At 44.9% G+C, this 16,100-nt stretch overlaps 2 protein-coding genes across 5 annotated transcripts in view; one reads left to right on the top strand and one right to left on the bottom strand.

The window, feature by feature from the left end:
• Window positions 1-769: 769 nt before the first annotated feature.
• On the bottom strand, window positions 770-3,125 carry LOC115373839 (uncharacterized). Its single transcript, XM_030072432.1, has 5 exons — window positions 2,859-3,125; window positions 1,981-2,046; window positions 1,508-1,840; window positions 1,264-1,397; window positions 770-1,043 (listed from the first exon to the last, which is right to left on the bottom strand). The coding sequence occupies exons 1-5, from the start codon at window positions 2,932-2,934 to the stop codon at window positions 933-935; spliced, it is 720 nt and encodes a 239-aa protein (XP_029928292.1). The 5' UTR covers window positions 2,935-3,125; the 3' UTR covers window positions 770-932.
• A 2,744-nt stretch (window positions 3,126-5,869) lies between these two features.
• The window catches only part of raph1b (Ras association (RalGDS/AF-6) and pleckstrin homology domains 1b), a 48,629-nt gene continuing 38,398 nt past the window's right edge, over window positions 5,870-16,100 (top strand). For all 4 annotated transcript variants that reach the window (XM_030072335.1, XM_030072325.1, XM_030072315.1 and 1 more), the window contains exon 1: window positions 5,870-6,074. The gene's annotated coding sequence lies outside the window, so the exon portion shown is untranslated. The remainder of the gene's footprint in view (window positions 6,075-16,100) is intronic.

The following is a 16,100-nucleotide window of genomic DNA, read 5'->3' as shown; positions in this document are numbered from 1 at the left end:
AGCCCGCAGGTAATGTCGGATCTTGCTGATGCTTTTGATAGTTGATGAGTAAGACCCTGAATGAATGAAAGCGATAAAACCCAAACTGTCTGCGCGCTTGCAATCGCTGCATTCAAACTGCAAGGTGAGCAAGGTAAAGGTGGCGTCCCACTGAGGCGGCGAGGTCACAAAAAGGCACAAGGCGGAAAAAACAAAAAAAGAAAAGTTCAAGGAGCAAGACAGGAAACGGTGCAGATTGTTTTTGTTTGAAGTGTTAGCAGTCTCCTTACATATCTGGCTGTCATCAACCTCTGGTTTCTGAGAACTGCCTCTGTGCGGCCCTTTTCTCAGAAGTGTCAGGGCATGCTGGAAAAATAGCAAGATGTGATATAAATAGTGCGAGTGCAGGTTGGTAAGATGATTTTCAGAAATTGTTTTGGATAAAGTGACTCTTCTCTCTGTGTGGAGGCCTGACAGAGATAGATTTTGTTTTTTGTGTCTTAAAGAGGGCTCGTCACTTTGAACCAGGACACACCACACTGACTCACATTGGTGAATCACAGCCGTGAACATGGTTACTCCCCTCATTCACACAGTTTCGAATGAGACCACAAGCCGAGGGGATTCCAACTACAGCTTTGTGTATGTGTATGTGTGCGTGTGTGTGTGTGTGTATGTGTGAGAGAGACAGGAAGACAGCGAGGCAAAAAAGAAGTAAACAGAGACTTTATTTACAACCATTACTGTACGAAGAACTGTGCTACTTGTGGTGAACAGGGAAAAAAAACACTAATCAAACCCTCCTTTTACACACACACACGCACGCTCACACACATACACACGCTCGCTAATCCACCACTTTTCAAAGGCAAAGGTCCAGAGTAAACTTTCAAGAAGGATTCCCCCCCGTTTCATCTTCTGTGATCGGTCCGCAGAGCTGCACGTAGATGTAGTCAGAAGTGCCGTGGTATGGGGTGCTGAACGCCTCCCTTCCTGTGGCCCTTGGGTGCTCTGGGTTTGGTGTTCATGTAGTCACTTTGAGAATCTTTTCTCTTCAACTTGAGCTGCAGGACACAGAGACAGCAGTGTAAATTATTTTAAAAAATGCCACACTTAATATTTGCAGTTTGCTGAATCTTGCTGTGTTTTCTCATCCAAACGGTGTCTAAAGCTTTTGTTTCTTATGGATTTAAATCCCCATCCTTTGTTTGATTTTGTTTTGGGCATCCTAGAAAAAGTCACTTGTGTGTGCATTTTTGTGTGTGAACGTCAGATGTGTCTTACCCAGTTGACAAAAGCAATGATGGTCACAATGAGGCTGTAGGCGCCGACTGCTGCAATCCCCAGAATCCATATCCACAGAGGGTACACAGGGGGGGGTTGATCTTCATGGTCTGACTCGCATGTGCAGTCGTGTCCTGGGAGAGCAAATATTCAAAGTAAAATATATAAGAAATGAGAAAGCCCTAATCTAAGAGTGCATGCACATTAAAACAGGTGAACCTCAGCAACTCAGAGGAGAATTTACCTTCCATGAGTACCAGGATATTCGAGGTGTTGTGTAATGGCAGAATGGGAGGAGGCCAAGTGCGTGTGGCTGCACAGCTGTAGTTCCCAGATTTCCTGGCGGCCACGACAAAACTGATTGATCCTTCCGTGACATTCCTGTGCAGCTCCACGCCCGCACTGATTTTCACGACGTTCTCTGAATGCTTGGACGCGTTGTTGTGCTCCTTGCACGAGTGACTGGCGATCACGTCCCGGCCCAGGCTGAGGCTGAAGGCCACTTCTGCACCGTCCGGGTTTGGACACGGCACAGACACTGTGCCATTGACCGGTAAACAGAGGAGTTTTAGATTGTCTGGAGAGAGAGAAGTGTTCATGATCCACGTTATATTCTGATTACAAGTTATGGACACACACACACACACACACAGATGTAACGTAATGCAACATCTGTAATTAGGTACACTGAGTATTTAGGCTTATAATCATCATTACCAGTGCTGTTGAGCTGCACCCCAAACAGAGAGGCGACAGTTTTTAGGATGCTGGTGTCTGCTTCCTCTGTAACACACCAAAGAAAGAAAATGGTTTATTACAGTTGAGCAAATTGACACAAACTCTTATTTGCATTTAATTTTCCTAACTGAAATTCGGACTTTGATACTTGTCATTTCACAGTAACTCCACCCACACATGGAAACTTTTTCACAAAACCACGACTGAGCGTATTTCAGCCTTTTAACTGGCTTCAGGTTTCATGTGAAAAACAGAAAATTTGAGCTGAAAGGTGAATCATACGTGAGTCAGTCAGTATCATTTCCCCATGCCCAAAGGGCGCGGTTAACGTGAATTGTGAATTACTGTTTGTTACATGAATTGGTCTTGAGCTGAGTGAGCTTTTGCGATGTGTGCCGCGTTCAAGCACGTCGACCTCACTTTTTACTCACCTGCTTTCATCCTGTGTCCCAGTTCAGCCTACAGTTTATACCCGTTAGCGGTGCTTGAATATAAATTTTTGGTGTGACACCTCAACCTCAACACAAAGTCACTTCTCCATTGATTGTCTATGGAGCAGCCTATTTTACATCCCAGTGCAAATCACAAATTCAAAGGTTCTCTCTCTGATTTCTAGCGTTACAAAACATCAATGCAAGAATTGCATTGGAATACTATGCAATATATGAATCATGAAAATGGTGGCATACCCCTTTAACCCCCATTGCCCTAAAATAAGAATCTGAAATATCTTTTACTGCAGAATTATCTAAGATATCTTGGATTTTCACTCTATTCATTCTATAAGCAATAAAAAAAAGGGTTGAAAATACTTTGTCACCAAGGATTTATGTGTTGCAAGAAAATCGACAACCTACCACTGCAGGCGCTCAGAAACTTGGCATGAGACAATCCGAAGCCCAGGAAGACCAAGAAGATCCAGCAGACGCGCATCTCGACCTCTTGCCTTGAGATGATTTGTACAAAGATGCCCCCCAGGACTTTTATGCTCAGGAACGCCAGCAGACTAATCTTGATCGCCTGACACTACATGCTCCTACAGCAACTTCTGCACAAATAAAGGCGAGATCTGCTACGAGGGCACCTGCGCTGGCCTCAGTCACCCATTCTTTCTCTCATGTAGCATCTTCTCTTTCTGCTTCTGACTGATCGACTCCCACCTCGCACCCCGCCTCTTGAAGGAAAACATCCTGTGGCAGCACCCGCCTCCTCTGCTGAGGTTTCCGTTTTCTTCCAGAATGTGTGACCTTTGATGGCTTTCGTGTTCTTAATGCAGATCTGAAAAATGAAGCGCAAAGATTGTTACTTACATGGGTGAACCTTAAGTCTTGGTGAATGCTTTACAGGCACGCAGATTTGACAAAAGCATTGCTTCTCTTTTTGTGTGTAACATTTGGGACTTTCTCCACTGAGTGCACAATAAACACTTGCTTGCACACACTTGCACACTTGCTGCAGTGTGTAACACTGTCTTTGTGTGTGTGTGTGTGTGTGTGTGTGTGTGTGTGTGTATGACAGAGAGAATGAGGGAGAGGTTACCACATGGAAACCACACCAGCAGATGCACAGTAGGTTTATGTGAAACAGACTCATTGTTCTTATCGGAAGAGCTCTTCCATTTACCTCACTGTATTTGTTACAGAATTTTACGGCATTCGGTGCATATTCCCGTGACAGATTACAGACATCAGACCACAGTACATGTGTAAATATCAATGTGCATGGCATACAGGATGGTTGCAGCCGTACAGGGCACTGTAGTGAGTGACCAAAAGTGCATTGGCCCTGTGTACCATGTGGAAAGTTTGCAGAACAGAGAGAGTTGCAGAAGATGGGTTGACAGTGTCGTGTGTGCTTCATGAAATTTGACTTTCTTATCAAACTGAAGTGAGATTAGCTTTATGTAATAGTACCACCGCTCAGCTGAGGAAGTGATCAAAGGGAATGCGAAAAGAAATCCTGGAAATGTGAACGCCAGACCAGACAAGAGTTTCTTGATGTATCAAAAACATATAACAACACTGATAGCAATACAACGTCCAAGTAGAACATTCTCCCATCGTTAAGCCTGTATTCTCCTTATCTCTTCAGCCCAACATTATCCAAAAATAACTGGACTCAATCTGAGATCTCAATATTCTGGCTAATGCAAAGACACAAGCTTCAATGATTCACATCAATAACATTGCATATTTATCCGTGCTTTTTTTTTTTAAAGGAACTGATTATGAATTGAACCTGAAGCCAAAATTAGCTTTTTTGTTGTTTTATTTTACAAATCTAACGACACTGAGCTGCTTTGTGTAGCAGAAGAATTAAGATAAGGACACATTGGGCATGAAATTAATGTTTTGATAACGCACACGGCCAAGAGTTACTCCAAATTTGTCTTCTCAGCAAGATGAGGATGGAAAATTGCCAGTTCCCTTGTTGTATCTGCCACTTTTACCTTGAAACTGAAACATCAATAATTCACATCAGTGTAATACTTAAGCGTAATTTTAAGTGGATGAATATAATGAAGCAACAAAACTGCTGATATGACAATGTGATGTACATAAATAACAAACAATAAATGATAAACACTCACATGATTGTGACATGATATCTTCAGAGAACTAGATGCAAAGAAGAGAATGAGCAGCAAACAATTTCTTTCCACACCCATGGATCATAACTGCTGATGAAGATTACTTAAAATATTGTGCTTGACAAAATTTACTCCAGTAAACAAAATGATAAAATAGACAAATATCGTTTTAAAGACTGTAAAGTGGTAATAAATCAAAAGTCTGGACTCAAAGAGAAGTCAAACTGTGGCTCTTCATCTGCACAGTGGGTGAGATTACACTGCAATTACTTTGTGTCTCCACTAGATGGCGAAAGAGCGCAACGATCAGCCTGTTGAAAGCATCTTTTCAACTGTAACCAGTGAAGGGAAAAACAGCCATTCAGCACGAACTGATATCGAGTGCAACACTGTGTTTTTACCACAGCATCCTGTTATATGCAGATTTTACTTAACACTTGCCTCAGTGCTAGTTTCTGTATTAATACACGTGAAGTGGTTAGAACTCGAGATTAAAGGGGTTTGACGCCAACCTGCAGTCACAGAAAATGTTACTTTGTGCGGCAACACACGCTGACAAAATCATGGGATTATGAAGTGGGGGGGATTATGGGAATTACCAAAATGTAGCTTTTATTTCTAACTCGGAAAATGGATGAGGAGGATTGACTGGCTGGTAATTCTGTATATCCATATGGATCAAGCGCAATAATCTCCTAATCTGGAACGTGTCCCTTTTGTGTGTCGGTGTCGGCTTTGGGTCAATGTCAGCATGAGGCGATGCAGTGCCCTGGTGTGGTTTCTAGTGTGGTTGCTTACTCATTCAGTGGGACGTTAACTGCTGCCTGTTGGTGCTGCCTTCAGGTGCCAACGCAAGCGCCTACGTTTAATAACACAGGACGTGAAGGGGGCATTGATGTGCTTCTTGAGGGAAATTATGACAAAACGACCTCTGTGGCGAAGGTAGCTGTTCAGCAGCTGCTGTTTTATTGTGTAAATAAAGCAACAAAGGGTTATGTTGCGTTGTGGCGGTAGAATGATGATAATAAAATGCACGCTGGGCATTTTGCCTAAAATTATGTTTAAAATCAAACAGCTGGGCAATCGTTGCGCCCAAAACGTGTCGTCTAAGCACCTCAGGAATATACAATTATAATTCTCCCAAATCATATCTAACACTTTATTGGGTCGTTCATGCTGGGATTGCAAGTTTCCCCTCCGGCACCTGAAGGCAGCGCGGGTTCTGGGCTGGACAGGAAACGACGGAGACGCGCAGCGTGTCTCCTCAGCAGCTCCAGGAGAGAAGAATGGGAAAGGGAATGGGACTGTGTGTAGAGGAGGCGACGTGTGAAAACATGAGGACAACCGATAGTTTATTGTAGATATTTTAAAATACAGATAATTCCACATATCCTTAGGTATTTTATTTGTTTTTCCCCCTGAGGGTTGGGCGCTTGCTCCCATTGGAGAACACAGGAGAGGACCCTCGTTGTGAATCCCAATTGTAAGTGTTTTTTTTTCCTTACTATCACCGGCTGTTTTCATTTAACACCTCCACGTCTTGGTGCCTGATAATTCCTATACTCAGAAAAGGCCTGTCGTAAATAAATGACATTTTTTTTTAGCCATTATAGCGGCAACCCATCCTAGCCTGTGTGTCCTCGCCGAAAGAAAGGGAAACGGAGAAAGGGAGGGGGTTAGGATAAGACTTTTAAAAAAGACAAGGACCACGGCGCATTTACAAAACAAGACACTCCAATGGAAGCACTTGTGGTGTTGTTGCCGACCGCTTTGTACTAGTGTGAAGGCTTGAGAGGCTTGATTCAATGGGTTTTTGTCTTTTTTCCCCCCTTTGCGGCCATTGAACAATCCCTTTCTTGGGAAGAAACAGGGTGTGCAGCGTTTGGGCCGACCGGGAAAAGACACAGATTTTTTTTTTTTTTTTTTGGAGAGTGACACCTGAATATGACCCCATTGTTTCTTGCTTTTTCTTGTTTATCTGGCTAAATGTAAGCGCCCCCGGCTCTGTCGTGCGTGGTGGTTGTGTTTTCAACCTATTTTTCTCTCTTCTGCATCTAATTGAAGTGAACGGGAGAGCTTTTAGTCTCCACCCTGTTTAGCGGGAGGAGGCTATCAGCTGCTGGTAGCTAATGGCCGATGGTTTTATCACACTGAATGTTTATATCACAACGGCGGATTTGCCAAATTAAACAGTTTCCTACCTTTTAATGAACCTATTTAACGCCGGCAAAGAGCTTATTGCCTCCCAACCTGCTTCCTTGTAGCTCTTGAACCGTGTTTCACTTTCCATTGTTGGATGAAGCCGGCAACACACATTAGGTAAAATGTAGCCAATTTGACCAGTGGTTAGCCACATTAATGTCCCCTTTACTTAGCAGCACGAAAAGCAAAGCCACATTTGTAGTATCATTGGGCTTAAATACTAATAGTTGCACCTTTTAACGATTTAGCAGAATCTAAAAAGGTAAATAAAGGCTGTAATACATGATGTTTACACTGGCAAAAGCACAGGAGCCTCCCAAACAGACCATATGACTGTAAGTCAATGGGACTATAGCCCCATAGACAGAGAACAGCCCCCCCGCCCCTCCCTCAGCCTCAGACACACTACATTAACACTGTAAGGATAATGACCCTTCATTGACCGTGGGGTTCAAAGGTCGTTTTGCACAAGGGCAGCATGTCATGCCAATGTCTGGCGACCATATGAGCCCAGGTTTGCGCTCAGTAAACATGCCCCGCTTGAGTCTAAGTGTGTTATTTGCTTTGCCAAGGAAGAGAAGGCTCCCTTTTAATTGGGTGGCAAGTGAAAAGAGATAAAACTCCTGGCAAGCACACCTGAAGACTGATACTTTTTTTTTTTTTTTGACAGTGGAATCATAAAGAGTGCACACAAAGCTGCCAAGAGGCCACTTGGCGTGGTTTTTATCCACCATGCTGACATTATAATAGATGTCTGTATCCTCAAGGCGGGTCAGATTTGCATCCACAAAGCAGTAGACGCACACTATTCTGGGCACAGAGACAACAGCAACAATGCAAGTCATTTGCTTACAGTGCAGTTAATGTGTTGAAAATAACTACTAGCCTTGTGGTCCGTCCCCCTTTCCAAGCTGATGCCTAAAGCATGTTACGCTTTGCATTGTGCTATTGAGAGAGGAAAAATAGCAGAAGTCTAGAGTCAGATCTCATTCATTGTCTCGCCAGAAACATAGAACAGGAAGAGAGGGGAAAATGAGCGATGTCCTGAGCACATCTGGAAAAACTGAATGATATATTGTTGTTTATTTAATTGGACATTGTTGCTTGAAGCTCTGTTTTCCTGTGCTGGTGCTGCAAGCCCTAGGAATGTGTTTCTTAAGAACTTAATTATGAGCTGGTTATGTAAAATGTTGAGGTTTTTAAATATTTGCTTTTGATTTGAACTGTTGGGCAACTTTTTTTTTTAATGGGTCTATTTTAGGCACGTGGCTAGACTCCAGAAGCCACAGTACGAAACAGTATAAACAGGATTATTGTCATCATGGGTACTGCAACATTATGTAAGTTGAGTGAAGCCGCCTGAGTGAATTAGTATCACTTTATTCACCAGGAACAGTATACAAACAAGAACTTACCTTGGTGGCATCGGTGCAAACATCTTAGCAAATTAAAAAGTAGCACCATACCTACTGACACAGCAGCACAAGCACTTCATATACACAGCAATTGGACTGTGCAAGACATGTGATAGGCTGTACATTATATCACAGTCAAGCATATGCACATAAACTTTAACCCAAAGGCAGTGTAGTATACAGCTTAGTCACGGGTTTAGTTTCCACTAACCAAGCTAAAACATCTGTCAAAAGCGAGCGTGTCATTTTTGCTGCCCTTGTTTTAGAGCACAAGTGAGGGATTTCAGTGTCGCCTTCGTTTCCCGAGCATCTTGAAAGAAAACCCGGAGGGACAGAGTGTGTGTTTTGGGAGGAAATTGCAGAACACAACAAAAAACATAACCAGATACATGGTTTTCCCATTCAGCCACTCCGAGTTGTTTTGCCAAGAGTGAAGGGGGGAAAAAATTCCCCATCTCCCTGCACCCTCCCCACACACACACACTCCCATCCCTTTGGCCTCTTTCATCCTTTGCTTGTATGCTTTATTTGCTCGGGATGCAGTAGATTAGCTGAGAAAAACAGTTGTCAAAGAAATTTCTGGCTTGAGGACTGAGGAGTGATCCTAAGAGATATGCACATGTGAGGCAGAAGAGATGTTTGGAGGCTGTTTATTGCGTGCATATGTGTGTGTGTTGGTGTGTTTGGCTGTGTGTTGCCAGTCCACCTGTCAGCCAGTCACTGTTGCAAGAGCCACATCTGACCCATCCACCCATGTCCCTGGGCACAAGACTTTTCCACACAAAAGATCCAGAGACTGGGTGTGTGTAAGTTTAGCCAGATTCTGTTACAGCCAAGGGGGAGCGGGGTAGGTGAGGGATGGCACTTCAAACGGCCTTCAACACGCCATGATGAGGAGCCGGAGGGAGAGCGAAACCTGATATCATGTCTGCCCTATAGTGATAGGAGGCACCTTGGCTTTGGGTGGTGGGGGCTAGAGGGAAACAGGAAAGGGCACAGGGTGCGGCGTGCGGCGTGGCTCGACCTCTCCGTGAGCCAGCTTCTCAGTGCCAGGCGAGATGCCATGCAAGTGGGTGTGTTGGGTGCAAGAAAAGAGAGAGAAAGTGTGTATGTTTCATTCTACCTGGGTGTGTCCCATCCCCCCTCGTCACAGGCGCACGGCCCCGGCCTCTATAGGGCCTCATTCTGGTAACATTTTGCTGACCTTTGGTGGCAGCTGCCCCTGCCATTTGGAAACAAAGACAAATGGCTTGCGAGCCCGCCTGCAAAACCTCACCACTGGCCTAGATAGTGAGATTGTTGGCCTTTTCGAACATACCTTGAAAGATATCAGTCTCATCTGTGGCAGGAAATCAATTGTTTGAGGTCCAGATGCAGTCTTTCATAAGGTGATGATTGATTTCCGTTCTGACAGGGAAAAACTTCATAGGGCTGTACAGGCTTGGAGGGGGTCATTCACACCCTCTCACTTTTATGCCTCAGTACATCTCTTCTACCCTGAGCAACACACACACACAAACACACACACCACCATCAGGAAACATGGATATTGATGTAAAGGTGTGTTATGTCGTCAGCCTGTCCAAGGCAGCATCTTCTGTCTGGCTGCACCCTTTATTTGAGCAGGCAGAAGGAGGACACCCTCCTCTCCTTTGAGGGCAATGCATCTGGGTCCTCACTGAGCAGGTGCACTCAAGCGATGAAACAGTCTTGCACACACACACACACGCACACACACTGCCGTCCACAGACAAGTGAAGACACAAACGTAGCGCATCGGCCCACAATTGGATCTCTGTGGCACGCTCGCTCTCGAATCTGTGCCACTGGGTGAGCGCTTTCTCCAGAAGCGCTTTACAGTATCATGAGTACATACATTTTTAGTACGGGTCAGTCCCACCGGGAATTGCACTCTTAAAGGAAAATTCCACCCTTGAATACTTTCAGATTGGTGAGTATCATCAATTCATGAAGTTCAGCAAATTCAAGGAGTTATTTAGTGATTAAGTCCCAGAGTGTCTTTTGACAACCCTCAGAGAAATGGCAGGAACTTGTTGCGTTTAGTGGTTGGTTCTACATGTAGACGGAGAGAGCAAGAGTGGAGTTTTTTTTTCTTTTCCCCCAGTCAAGAAAAATCAAGATTCTCCTTGCTTTACTCAAAACACAGCATGCCCTGTGGCTGTATTGCATTCTGGTCTGTTAAGGCTACAGTCAGTGAAATCCGCCTCTTCTGTCTCGTCTTTATCGTTGTTGGACGTTGGTGCAAAATGGTGAATGTAGAAAGAAAGGCAGTGGATGGCAGATGACAACTCTTCTGCTATTAAACTCCATTCTAACTGCACTGGTGATGTCTCAGCATGTCATCAGATTGTCTATGTCCAGCCAGGTATAGACAAGAATAAGAAAAAACACCATCAAACAGCTAAAATCACCCAGAATTTGCAAGGTACATCACCAACAGCTGTTTTCTAAAGTGTATTTTAGGGTGGAACTGTCCTTTAACGATGGCGTCATTACCCATTTAGCTGATTTTCTATTCAAACTTCATTAGTCTGCCAGGGGCAACTGACATGAGTTGACTTTGTTTTCTATTGTCCACATATCTGCTGTAACACTTGTTGTATTAATAGTTGTTTTTTTGACTCCTGTTAATTCTCCCTTTGTTGCCGCCTCTGTTGCTGTACAGTTTGTCTAAGCCGCTTAGGCAGCTATTAATCAAAGTGACTCTGTCAATGGCAGGTGGCTAATTCTCACTGTTGGTGTGCAGTCGCCCTCCCCACTCCTACCACCACCTTTCACTGTATTACAGATGGTCTGTCTCCATTCGCAGTTGCAGGATCAGTCTGTGCTGAAATAATAAGACCACGTGACAGGAAATGGGGGCATCTGGAAAACTTGAGTCTTTTGTGAAACATACAGCCTTGATGCTTTCTCTCTCTGTCACTTAGAGGCACAGTTAATCATGCAATCAGCTTGTAAGATTGCCACCAAGCGCTCGAGGCACTTTGGCACTCTGTAGAGGTGTACTGTGTGTGTGTGTGTGTGTGTGTGTGTGAGGCTCTTTGCTTGAAATACAGCTATTGTATTCTTTCTGAAATTTGACTTACTGTTCAGCTGCCGCTATTGAATTTAATGTGTTTTCTGTGCACTGATCCTCATGCCACACAAATACACACACACACACACACATTTGAGTAATCACCCTGAAACCGAACTTAGCGTTTAAAGTTGGAAAAGGGAATCTCATCCCAGTGGGAATACTCGTCTGGAATTCCAGCAGCAGCATCAGATATCGGTGTGCAGAGGGGCGGAGGGGAGGAGGTGATTTATGGTGTTGTGTCTCTTTCCTTGCTCCACCTTCCTGTGTACTCCGCACAGCAAAGCCCTGTTAAGACTCCGCCACGACAATCACGGGACGAGTTGATGGATGGGTCGGCCTGTCGGGGGAGATGGACACCCCCCAGAGAAGAGCCGTGTATAATGGCTCTTTGACGTGCAGAGAACACAGAATGCTGAAGGCGGGTAGGAGTGCTTCGGAGGGCCAGTAAGAGCACACAAAGTGCTAACTCAGAGGAAACGTGAAGTACTACATCTGCTGTCTTGCTGCCATGACTGCAATATGGAAAATATGCATTATTGACTGAGGGTGATGTATGAGCGAGTTGGAATCAAAGCGGAAGTAGATGTGAATTTATGTCCCACCCTCTGGATTGCTTTAGTGCGCGCAATTTTGCATCCCCAGTAGAATTAAATTGAAAAAGCTCGCTCATGGGGCACAAAATGGCTTCTGCAAGGTGATTGACATCGGATTGATATTCATTAAATAGGAGCAAATCATGGTTTTGATAGAAACACACAAGCCAACTGGTTTTGGGCGTTATAGTTATTAATGTTTACGATGTTACAACCTGTTCAAAATAGAAGCAGGCACGCATGTGAAAGTCAACGTGACTGGGATGCCCTGGCAGCTGACCTGGTAGCGTCCTTCCTGCAGTGATCTGGGTTCAAATCTGGCCCCCAACACGGCTGTCATCGTTCGAGTATGACAAAAATAGAAAAAAGATCTATAGATTAGGTTCACAGATTGAGTTACATTGGCTTGAGTGAAATCTACATGCAAGAAAAAACGTGTTTTCCCGAATAGCCGTGCCTCTGTGTGTATTTATAGTTGTACAGCTATCCATACACCGCTGTTTCCAGTTTCACTGGTTCAGCTGCAGCTTCAGTCTTTTCCCAGTCTCTCTTCATGGACTTTTGACCTCGCATGACCTCTGTGATGTCATCAGAAAGGACCAATCCCGCACTTCAGCTGGGATAAACACCAGAGTTACATCCTTTGTCCTCTCTGCTCTCTCTGATCAGAGTTCAGCTGGTTCTCATGAAGCCACAACAGCAGTGCGTGCGGGTGTGTGTGTGTGTGTGTCTGATGGGTTGTCTTTATTGCGACGCTGGTAACTCTGACAGTCTGTCATCATCACCAGTAGATGATTCGAGAGAGATGGACAGAGGAAGAATGAGACACAGTGCTGGAGTGTTTTCCCTCAGCCTGCTGTGAAATTCCTCCCTGTTGACCTCCTCTGTTTAGATGACCCTTGTTTAGACCAGTTTGAGTTTGTCCCGTTGTTTTCCCCCCAATGACCGCCGGGTTACATTCCACTCAGATCCACTGAGGATTCTGTTTTCCTCTCGTGAATATATCACTTTCAACACGGCATTATAAGATGGTATCAGAGACAGTGTAGGATTAGAGCAGTCACACTGATTACAGTGTTCTCCGCTGTTGTTACTTCTGGGAGTCGTATTGTGTCGGGGTGTCGTGTTTGTCTGTGCGGTTATGATGGCAGTAGCGTGTGTCTGAATCATTGGAGCAAACAAGTCTCTGGCCAGGCATAGAAAATGGATTCCAGACTCGAGTGCGGACTGGATTGAAGCTGTCTTGCTTCTGAATTGTAGCTCCAAAGTGGATAGAGCTATACTCTTTCATATACTGAAGGTGAAGACAGGCACACCCCGCCTCTAAATGTTCCAAACTGCTTAAAATATGTTTTACTTTTCTTCATTTCAAGCCACAAGCTGGCTGTGCGCCACAAACTAGGGCTGAAAAGGCTTGTTTTGCTATTAAATATGCAGTAGAGCCTACTTTTCCCCCCTTAGATCTTTGACTACACACTCATTCGTACCACGAAATTTACCCCAACTCACATCTGTTAGAAAGTAGCAGCGCTTTCCAGGCGGTACTTAAGTATGTGGCGAAACCTCATGGAAGAAAACAAGAGCGTTTGGAAAGCAGCCTCCGCTTGTCACGTTGCCCATTGTGATCTGCGCCAAGAAACGCGGAGGGTCACCGCACATCGCCACACTGCTCGCAAGACTGCCGGTTAACCTTCTCTCTACCATCGAGGCCGCTGCCAAGAAAACTAGGGAAGTGGTGGAACACCTGTGAAGAGACGAGGAGAAGAAGTGAGATAGTAAGAGGAAAGAAGTGTGGGATGACAAGGGAGGGGAAAGGGCAGGATGGAAGTTTGTGAGAAGCAGTAAAATGTTCTTCACTGCAGCTGATGTCATCCAAAAAAAAAAACAAAAAAAAAAACGGTGGCTTGGAAATGCTGAGGTCATTCTCGGTTTTCCTCCGCCAGTGTCTGGAAGTCGTGCTCTTTCACAACACTTGGCTGTGGGCTAGTGCCTCACATTTACTGTAGAGGTTGATTTTGGCAGGCTGCTCCTTCTTAAAAAAAAAAAAAAAAAAAAAGAGAAAAATCAGGGTTCACATAGGACATTGAAGCCGCCTAGAGCTTCAGCTAGTAACAGCAGCGACCTACAAGAGAGAATCCGAGTGACAGCAGAGCATGTTGTCGCTCTGAATGAGACACGGCCATGCCTGCCGTGGTGAGAGTAGATTGACACATTTTTGTGCAAGAATCCCTTGACAGTCACTCAAACCTGCTGGCTTAATCTCATGAAATAACTCTGTGTTTGTGTGTGTGTGTGTGTGTGTGGCTCCCTCTTGCCAAATCTCTTTGACTAATACCCTGGCAGCTCCGTGATTCAGCTCAAGCCTCTATTGACGGAGTCTCTGGGCCGTGCTGGGTTGAGTTAGTGGCTGAGTAGCTTGCTAATCTCTCTCTACTCTCCGCTGATCTTCACTCTCTAGTGATTCCCGATTATTCGGCCCACGCGCCATAGAAGCAACTCTAGTCATTGAATGAATCAAGATCTGCCGCTGAGTTTGGCAGCGTGGTCGGCTTTGGGGTGCCAGGGGTCACTGGCATATCCGTGGTCAGCCAGCTTGACACCGCTCCCCCCCGCTCCAACCAATCCCTGCCAACCGAGAGCTTATTGAAACAAAACTGTGAGAGAGAAGTCAGATTTCTGTCCTTAAGCTGATCAGCTGTAAGCAAGCTGTGCTAATGACAAAACAGTTTGTGATTTGTCCAAAGCGAATTTTTTTTTTCCTCCCCAGATAAATTACAGCAGTGCCCGCTTGTTCGAATGCTTTCACTGAAGCAGAACGTCTTGATCCCAAGGCAAGGAGAAGTTCATCAGGTCCAAATGTGGAACAATGCAAGAGGCATTTTATCATGTACCCCTCTGTGTGTGTGTTATATTACCCATAAACCCCTCCAGCAGCCAGCCAGCCAGCCAATGGGACCTCTATCAGATCCCACTGGCCATCGTGGGAACATTCCTGACGCAGCGTTATTCCGTAATTCTCACCATGTGTGGTTTTTCCAGAGCCGAGCGCTCACGGCCTGGACCGTGGAGAATCCCGCCGAGGAGCGGAGATCAACTCCTTGTAATCACAACCAGACTTGACTGCGTGTGCGTGGAGATGGGTGATGTTTTCTGTAGATGATGGTTGAGGATCGGTTGAGCAATGTCCTCACGACCGGTCAGGCCCCCTGAAGCGAGCAGGTAAACTGTTCCCGAGTTAGCAATTAGTCTGGGTGCACACAATGAATCCCTTATTCGCAAATTCAGGTGTTCGTCACATGACCAGAAGGCACTCGAGTCACGTAGCGCTCTGAATGGTGTTGTTTAGGTTGTAGCCGGAGTTTAAACGAACTCCTTGCTTGTGTGAGTGGTTATTAATAATTTACATTGAGGCTTGCGGGGCTTCGTAGTGTAATGTCTTCTGCATAGTGCGGGGGAGTGTGCGCTGTTCAAGTGTTAATCCTGTCTCAGATGCACTGAAAGCATCATTGTTGGAGTTGGTGAGATTTTCAGACTTCAACCACAACTAATGGATGATCTGGAGGAACTCCTGCAGCCCGATGTGCATGGACAGAGGACGCTGCCACTTTGAGTTGCAGTAGACATGAAGACTAATGAAGCCACCTAACCCGCTGAGGCTAGGTTTTGGAGGTTAACATCAATCTGCGATACCTCTCTGCATTACAGTAATGGTCAGGGTCACCGCTCAGTGGCTCTTATCTTGCTCTCAAAACCTGATTAAGATGCTGTTTGGTGTTTCAAATCAATAAACCCCCACTCCAGGATCCAGCCATTGTGACACAGATCATTGGTGAGCACAGGAATGTACGCGTTTGTTGTGTGAACCAGAGGTCACGGCCAGATTATCACATTGATGGGTCCTTTTTTCTAACCAGCAGAAGGAATGCGTCACAGGTTTACTGGATGCTATCTTGTCATGAAACACAAGCATGAGTGGAATGTTCATCTATAAACAGTAATCTCTAGTCTGGTGTCTATCTTGTCTCTGTGATGTGGTATGCTATTTTTCTTATTCTTTTTTTTTTTTTTTTTTGTGCAACCTGTGGTTGAGAGCAGACTTCTGTTTTTGTTTATGATACTGCTGTAATTGCCTGTCATTATAATTCTGCAACATTCCAGGTAACCCAGGTTTGGGGGAATGGTGCATGCAAAATATTGGC

This window comes from Myripristis murdjan, chromosome 2 (genome assembly GCF_902150065.1).
Source record: "Myripristis murdjan chromosome 2, fMyrMur1.1, whole genome shotgun sequence".
Classification (NCBI taxonomy): domain Eukaryota; kingdom Metazoa; phylum Chordata; class Actinopteri; order Holocentriformes; family Holocentridae; genus Myripristis; species Myripristis murdjan.
Note: the sequence above shows the minus strand (reverse complement) of the source record. Positions and strands in the feature narration are given on the sequence as shown.